This window comes from Schistocerca serialis, chromosome 1, assembly GCF_023864345.2.
Source record: "Schistocerca serialis cubense isolate TAMUIC-IGC-003099 chromosome 1, iqSchSeri2.2, whole genome shotgun sequence".
Taxonomy (NCBI): Eukaryota; Metazoa; Arthropoda; class Insecta; order Orthoptera; family Acrididae; genus Schistocerca; species Schistocerca serialis.
The window spans coordinates 827652596-827661990 of record NC_064638.1 but is presented as its reverse complement, the minus strand read 5'-3'; the positions used below and the strand labels follow the sequence as shown (position 1 = coordinate 827661990).

Sequence of the window (9395 nt, the reverse complement as noted above, 5' to 3'; positions counted from 1 at the left end):
TTTAGGTCTAGATGTAAATCTGTGAGTCATGTGAAGCTGAATAACTCTTGAAGATAATTTTAAAGCAATGCATTTTTGAATATTCTTAGCGCCATTATAATTGTAGCCAATAACATACAATTTAATTAATTTATTTTTGGTATTTGCAAGTGAACATATCGTCTACCTTCAAATCCCACGACCATTAAACAACATAAATATTTTGGTGCATTTCAACACATTTTTAATCTCAAAAGAGAATGGATTACATTAAGGCACACAACAATTCTTGCAAAGTATAAACTAAATTATGATGGCAAATAATAAAACATCAATCAAATCCAAAATCTTAAATAAAGGGAAATGCTAAGAACATAAATATGAACAAGTATGCACAAGACTTCCTGTATTAAAAAAAAATATTGTTTATGCAGACACACAGTATTCTGTACTTTTTTATATTAAAAGTTAGCAACACAACCCTGTTTTACCACTTTAATTCATTCTTCTTTTTTGCAAGTAGGTTAAATTTATTGCTACAACCATATTCAATTGTATTTGTTTGTGTGCCTTTTAATTTTCTAAATGTTGGGACCTGACTGACAACCAAATTATTAGAAATAAAATAGGCAGCAATAGTCATACGTTTAATTAAAACAAAATCTTTGATTTTCTTGTACTGAAAGGACAAAGAAGTGTTCAAAAGTATCTTCTTAGTAAATAAATACAGAAACAGACAGAACTACACACACATATCATCTGAAAAATAAATTAGGGTACACTCTTGTTTGCAAGTATACATATATGTTAACAGCACACAGGACACGAATGCACAAGTCCCAAAATAATTACATGGTTTACCAGACAATTCACAATCTTTTACAAGTTTATGCATGTAATATTTACTGTTGCAAATATAGGCACCTGCGAAACAGCCATCTGAATAATGAGTAAATTAAACACTCTGATAAGTACCACTCTATTAATACATGAAAACATCACAAAAACCGTAGTCAAATTACTAAATTAATACCTCTGCTGAGAATAAGAGACAGTACACCATTGCATAAAGGTAAGTGATGAATGTCACAGTGCTGTTATAAACTCTGGGCTTTCAGAGGCATGAGCACAATATAGTTAAAAAATCTGTTTTCCAAGTGTAATGTGCAGTCACATATGTTACTGCAAGCACAGTATGGAGATTTTGTAAAAATAGAACAGGTTTCATTACAGTACTTCATACAGAGGAAACTCCAGAATGTCAAGGACATGTGATACATGTGTTTCTTCCCTCTAACATGCTGAATGCAAGCTGAACTGTGTTTTGCAGACAGTTTTGAATTACTCATGTTTTATTACCTAGCTGAAAGAGCTAGTTTCACTTTTTCCTCCTGAAATGGAAAATAACAGGACAGCATATTCACTTGGTAAATGCATATTAACACCGTTACATTAACAGAATAGATAAAACTACTTATGCACCATTGAACATAGTCTTATTACTTATGAAAGACTTAAAATCAACAATTAATTTCCAACCAGCGGTGTTTTATTAAAATATATATATATATATATATATATATATATATATATATATATATATACAACAAGCCAGTTTGCAAAATTAATCTGAGAAATAACCTCTGCAGCTTATCTCCTATGAATGGAACTTATTCAGATGTATTTCTGATGATGGCTTCTATTGTTCAGCATAAATGGCAATGATAAAACGCAATGATACTTTAGCAATTGCTAGGAACATGACAAAAGCAACTAAAAGGTAAGAAAGTATAGCTGGACATGTAAAATTCAGAATATGATGAAGACTAAGGTCACGCCGCTGAATATACGATAGAAACAGAAAAATGAATGTTTTCATTCTTATCATATTTTGGAATATATTAAGAGTTTACAGTGCCATCATGGAACCACTAAATGAAATCAAATTCAAAGTATGACTGTTGGCACTAACAGAAGCCACCTCCTAAAACAACATACCAGTTATTATTACTAGCTTCACTCAAATATATCTCATACTCAAAAAAGGCTCCAAAAAATTCACAAAATGGAAAAGTGACCACTACCAAAAAGAGTATAGTGTTTATTGATGATGTCATAATCACTGAACAGAATGTGAAATGAGCAATTATTTTTCACACCTAAGCAACAAAATGTGGAAACATATGTCACAGTTCCTTTCTATTATGAAGATGACTTCTATATTATGATGAATGATCTATTCTTGAAACATTAAAAATCAGAGCACAAGTGTGTGGCTGATCCAAGTGGTCTTCAGGTGACTGTGGTGTGCAGGAGAGAGCAAACAAACTTTGTAGAGCTTGGTGGAAGTTGCCTGAAATGACCAATACTAGTTACCTAATGAGACAGATACACACAGAGCATGTATGGCTGCATGGATGTCACTCACATGGGAATAGGCTGCATAGTTGCAGTGTGCACAGACCTGATGTTGCTCCATTACTTGCCAATACACCTTGCACTGTGTTGTGACATAGCAAAAGCCGCCAGCTGTGTGGAGTCTATGCACATGGAAATTGAGTGGTGGAGAATGAGTGCTCCTCATTCATCTTCAGCACATGGATGCAGTGTTCTATTAAGAATGGTATCTTTCTACTTCTTATGTGTCTTAACCATCAACAAGCTCAGAACCAAATGTAATCTATATAAACAAAAATCAATTGCCATTTGTATGAAAGACCACCACTTGAGAATGGCATGAGTGATTTGGCTGATTGTTGTGCCCATAATTGTCAGGACAAGGTTTGTATGAAAGAAAAGTTTTGGAAAATCTACAGGAATATCAGAGATTTTGATGGTATTTTTGTATGAAAATCTCAATGAAATAAATGTGATGGTCAGTTTGACAGTTCTGCTGTCTCATGTTTCCATAACAACAACAAATTCTGCATTGAATATTGATATTCTGCAAAAAAGAATACAATATTTTAGTGTATTATTGGTGGTGAGCATATCTTTGGTGTGTTGCCAAGACTGAACTCATGTCAGTTTGTTATAATTTGGTGTGCTGCAAATGTTCAACTGATTTCAGTTCATTGTTTACTTCTTTGGAAAAAATGCCACTACTGAGGCATCAAAATATTGGTTGGCATATGTGCAACACAAGCCAACAACATGACCATCGAATCAATGAGACTGACAAATAGTGTGGACAGAGTTTGGAGGCAAACTGAATAAGAATTTCTCAAGCTCAGTCCATTTTGACTCTGGGACAATGGATAAAATAGAGTTCAGTTCACTTGGTTGGGGCTTATGCACAAAATAATTTGGAACATTGGCACAACAGATGGCCAAATGTACCAATCCAAACTGAATGTTTGGCTTCAGATGCAATCCAATAGTAGATTACACTGTGGAGGTATTGGTCGACTTCGAGACAATGAACATTATTTGGCAACATTGTCATGCTTCAAGGTATCGACATGAACCGTCAGGATTATGTTGTGTGAATGGAAAGATCAAATTATCACAATTGACACTGCCACCAAAGGCACTGGCATCTTGCTTTCAAGCCAAGAACCTTGATTGAAGCATCCCTTATAGAATAAAATAAAGCACAACAGTTCCTTCCAAATGACATAATTTGAGGGGAATATTATCCAAGAATGAGGTTTTAACCCAACTTTTAAGGTAAATTCTTTGTCGACTGCATCACACGTCATATACACAAGCACATCAATGATTCACCAAGACTCGTAAACCTTTTCCCAATCAAGGTTCCATTTTCAATAACAATAAATATAGTCAGAGAGAGTGGGGAGAAGGAGATGGATAGAGAAGGCGGGAGGACATGGATATAGAGGAGGATATGCACAAAGAGATGAGGCAGGAGGAGATGGATAGAGATAATTCCCATACATATTAAGCAATTGCAAAGTATTGCCAGTTGCACTAGTAATACATATTACTGATCCAGCAAACTTTCTCATTATAAGACTGTATACTTTAATTAGTACTTCTGTCTTCTGTGCATCCTTTCAATCATACAATGCATCACAAGATGCCATCAACAGAAGAATCTTCACAGATGTGGATTCAGTTGAAGACTGGATTAGAATTGACTGCCTTAACTGGTTACAGCAGACAGCAAATGCAGAAATACAACTTCCAAAAATCATGCCAAGCTAAATTACCTTTAATGTGGACAGTTTAATGAGAAGCAGATTTTTCTCCCGTTCCAGTCTAGTAACCGTGAATCTTAAGCCGGTGTTGCTTTTTTCCAGTTTTTCATTGGCTTCTTTCATTTCTTGTAATTTCTTGCGTATTTTTTCTAACTGAATTTGCCATTTTTTCCTTTCATCCCATCGCACTGCCTGAAAGAAAAATAATTTCATGAAAATAGTTACCTCTTTTCAGTTTACATTATACTTGTAAAGTATGCTGACAGTAAACATCTACCGAAAATAATATAACACTGTTGTTAGTTATGCAGTATCTTGCACATTCATCATTTCACATATCTTTTATCTGTAAGAGGGGCCTTTAACAGCTGTCATTGCTTCTTACAACAGCATGACTTACATTAATTATTTAACTACACTATTAGCACATCAAATAAGTTGAATTAACACAAATAATGGTTAACTTCATGTTAATTATAGACCAGGGCAGTGAAAAACAAGGCTTTGTCCTCAGAATATTTTGGTGTTATCCAAACCTGGCTTTTTCACACCCTGATAGAATCATATTACATAAGAACATAATAATTAGTTTATCTAGTTCACATATTACAATATTCTTATTTAAGACAGGGCATGTCCTCTTGTTTTCATATCAAATGTGTTTTAGTGAACTACATCAGTTCATGCAATCATATTAAGTGATATGTTTACGCATCATTTTAAAACAAACCACAATACCAATAGTGACCACAGTAGATCCAAGTCTTAACACAACTTCAGAATCTACATTATACTCTGTGGATCTCTATACTGTAGGTGCAGAGGATCCTTTTTGCTGCAGTCAATATTAAGACTTCTTCTTAATCTATTCACAGATGGAGCCTCATAAGAATGACTGGTAAAATGCCCCTATGTGATCTGTATAATTTCAACTTGACAGTTTTTATAAAATGTATATTTGGGGAACTAACAACATTACAAGTTTTCATCCTGAAAGCTAATTTTGTATGTAGATGTTTATGAGAGGTAAAATAAAACAGTGGGAAATCCTGATTGGAATAATGACAATATTCTGTAAAGGACAGACTGCTATTCAACATATTGAGGAGATGCTGAACTGAGTACAGGCACAACAAAAAGATTGCTATACATCTGAGTTTTTGGCCATAAGGCCTTCTTTTAAAGTAGGAAACATACGCGTATTCACACAAGCACAACATGACCAATGTACCTGGCCATTTAGGCCACAGATGGAGCCTCATAAGAATGACTGGTAAAATGCCCCTATGCAGGGATATGGTGCAGCAGGGTAGGACTGCTAGGTGCAGCTGGATCGTTTAGAGGGGATTGGGGAGGAAGGGGACTGGAAAAGGAGAAAAATAAGGGAGGGGGGGAAAAGACTAGTGGGTACGTTGATGGATGAGAAGGCTGTATAGTGCTGGAGTGGCAGCACTACACAGTAAGGGGACTGGTGGGTGAAGGACAGGGACCAGCAAAGTTTGAGGCTAGGGGTGGGTTACATTTGTTATGTTCCTATAACGCTCCTTGTTATGTTCCTATAACCTCTGCTAGTCCCTATCCTTTGGCCATCTATCCCCTTCACTACATCCAATCCAGCACTATTCAGCCTTCTAATCCACCAACACACCCACCATGTCTTTTTCTCCTCCTCTATTTCTCTCCTTTTCCACTCCCCTTCCCCCCACACCCTCTCAAACCTCCTACTGCACCTGGCAACCTTATCTTGTAACTCCCATGTTCCCACAAGCTGCACTACACCCTCCCCCACCCCTACCCTACTACTCTTCCCCCTCTCAACACCAGCATCCTCCTTTCCCCTACCAACCACAGATTGCTTTTCTCATCATGGACAGTTGCTTGTGCATGCGTGAGCACATGCGCATGCTCCCACATGTTTGTGGTTGTTTCCTACTTTACAACAAGGTCTTTTGCCGAAAGCTCTGTTTTATAGCAATCTTTTTGTTGTACCTGTATGCAACTAACATCTCCTCTATATGGTGGGTAGCAATTTATCCTTTTCATAATACTGTTTACGAGTCACATTACACCTTCCATTAAATGTCAACCAGTTAGCATTTTTCAGCATTTCTGTTAAAAAAGTTGTTCATCATGGTATTTGATCACAAACTGTAAGGAAAGAAGGCGGGAAGATTTAGATTTAATGTTCACCAATAACGGATCACTAGAGATGATGCACTACTTTGGAGAGGGGAATGATGGCGAACGAATTCAGTAATGACCTTTTCAAAGGACCATCTCAGCATTTGCCATGAACAAAAGGTAACTGCAGAAAATTTAAATCTGGCTGGTTGGGCTGGACCTTGAACTGCCACCCTTCTGAATGTGTGTCCAGTGCCTTTAACCACTTCATCATCTTGTTTGGTGTCACAAGAAGCAATGAGCAGTTCCAATTGTTAATGGCCAACCCTGGATCACTGTACTCAAATTGGATAAAGTAAAAGTATGCTGAAAATTGTGCTGAACTGGCAATGTCAACTTGCTACATACACTGGCATAACATTTTAGTGACAACCTTTATCAACTGGAAAATGTCATTATTTATTGTAATTTGTGATCAAAGCCTGGAACATCCGGATTTTTTTCAATAATTCCTACACTGCTATCATTAGCCATAGTGACAATGTCAAATTTTATTGTTTATGTTACATTCTATTACCACTCAAACAATTCTGTGAACTTTCAAACTGCTCTTCTCAGGATAAACACAAAGGACAAAACTTTATATTTCTCTGCATTTAGAGCTTTCTGCCAGTTATGACACCAGGTTGATGTTTTGCCAGGACCTACCATATTTACTCGAATCCAAGCCACACCTGAAAAATGAGACTCGAAATCAAGGGGAAAAAAATTCCCGAATCTAAGCTGCACCTGAAATTTGAGACTCAAAATTCAAGGGGAGAGAAAAATTATAGGCCCCCTCTCCAAATCGAAACAAAGTTGGTCCATTGTAATATGAGACACAATTTAGGTCGATTTAATGACGATACAGCTACAGTAGCTTGGTTCGAGTCATAAGCTTAGCAGTTAAGGTTTACCAGGTAGCCATTGCTATGAGTCAAGGCGCTCCGTCCGTATTTATACAGGTACCCTTCCTTTTCTACGTACTTCGTATGGTTTGAATTGATTGCTTATTTTTCTTTGATCTGATAAGCGCAGTTTTCTTTGTTATACGTGTTTACGTCACTCTAAGCTGAAAATGCATTACTGTGCTGTGTCATGCATTGTTTGTCGCATTCTGATAGTGCGTGTTTACGGCCTGTCGCCGCTCGCGGCATGGCTTGCTTTTGTGCGTGCCGCACTACCGCCCCCTTCTTTTTTTTTTAAAAAAAAAAAAAAAAAAAAAAAAAAAAGAGGAATCATCTCATTAGCGAAACAATGGTAAGAGACTGCTATTTGTTGTTACTTACACTGCTGCTTTCTTTGATAATGATCAACAAGAACCAAATAATAGACTGTGTATGATAGAAGATGTTCTGAACGAGAGTTTAGTGAAAATTTTTCTCCGTTTGAAAATCTTTGTAGGTGTCTCTTTAGTACATTACTTTCTACACAGAAATTAGAGTCGTCTTAGATTTAAAAATCTAGTCAATTGCCGTGCTTCATTTCTGACTGTATCACTATTAAGCATAAGAATAATACGAATATAAACATGACATGATATGTATATTCTTCCGCGTTTGCTGTTGTCTCACTTTAGTTTCGTAGTTTATTAGGCAGACAGGATTTAAATGAGATAGTAGCAAACATGAAACAATACATGGCAAAATGTTTATATGCATATTATTCTTATGGTGACGAGAATACTGCACTTGATTCACAATTTATAAAAGTTCCTATTAGCAACCATCTCTTCTTACAGATAGGAAAAAATTCAGAACGTAGACCAGAATGAGATTTTCACTCTGCAGCAGAGTGTACGCTGATATGAAGTTTGGAAGGTAGGAGACGAGGTACTGGCAGAAGTAAAGCTGTGAGGACGGGGCGTGAGTCATGCTTGGGTAGCTCAGTTGGTAGAGCACTTGCCCGCGAAAGGCAAAGGTCCCGAGTTCGAGTCTCGGTCCGGCACACAGTTTTAATCTGCCACGAAGTTTCAGAACGTAGAGTTGGCTATATTGACAAACATCCCAAACAGTCTTGCCAGTCGGATTTTTGTGGTACATTGAAATGCTGCTACATTCGAAGATGAACAATACGGAATTTGTATTTACTTCGTTGGATAATGTATGAAAATGCAGTGGTCGAAACTCGGGGTGGAGAAAATGGCTCGCCTTCCACCTTTTTTTTTTTTTTTTTTTTTTATGACGCAGATGTTTTGGCGGCAGTATCTATCTTTGTGCCTCCAAAGCATGCCTGTGTAGCACTACATATATTCGACAGCAGAAGTAAGTTGTGGCGGCACCCACCAACTTTTTTCAGAATTTCCGCTTGCTTTGCACTCGATTATAAGCCGCAGGAAAAAAGTGCAGCTTAGATTCGAGTAAATGTGGTAATAAGATTGTTTACAGTGGATCACAAATTATTTCTCCTGCAAAGAAGTTTTATAGTGGCTTACTTTTCTGCTGCACTTTCTTCCCTTCTTTGATGCACACTTTGTGTGTTTAGTTCACAATATTCCTTCTCCCTGCTTCATTTCCCCATGTTGGCTCTCACAACTGAGTAGAATCAAATGAATAGTAAATGACGAACTTAATTTCAGAGTAGTCAACATTGTGAAAATATGTTTCGTAACATGATGCAAATAAATTCTTCCATTCACGATGGAAGTGCTGCAAAAATAAAAATCTGGCCCCAAAGAAATAGACAGTACAGTGACATTAATGTGATCAGCACATATGTTTGATGCCAATGTGCAATAACCACTTGTAGAGGGTCAGTAGCAGCACTAGAAATGGAGGGTACTTAAAATGTATCACAGGGTTGGTTGGGTTGGGTTGTTTGGGGAAGAGACCAAACAGTGAGGTCATTGGTCTCATTGATGGGCAGATGGGGAAGAAAGTTAGCCATGCCCTTTCAAAGGTACCATCCCGGCATTTGCCTGAAGCGATTTAGGGAAATCACGGAAAACCTAAATCAGGATGGCTGGAAGCAGGGTGGAACCACCGTCCTCCTGAATGCGAGTCCAGTATGCCAACCACTGCGCAACCTTGCTTAGTGTATCACGGGGATATGGAAAACAGTGCAATCATTTCATAATGTGGAAATGGAGTGATTTAT

General features: G+C 37.2%; 1 protein-coding gene across 1 annotated transcript in view; it reads right to left on the bottom strand.

Moving 5' to 3' along the window:
- Positions 1–302: 302 nt before the first annotated feature.
- Positions 303–9395, bottom strand: part of LOC126484618 (centrosomal protein of 290 kDa-like) — a 209353-nt gene continuing 200260 nt past the window's right edge. The window contains exons 31-32 of the mRNA XM_050108205.1: positions 4152–4331; positions 303–1370 (exon numbers count right to left, since the gene is read on the bottom strand). Coding sequence (XP_049964162.1) covers positions 1335–1370; positions 4152–4331 — 216 coding nt within the window. The 3' untranslated portion in view covers positions 303–1334. The remainder of the gene's footprint in view (positions 1371–4151; positions 4332–9395) is intronic.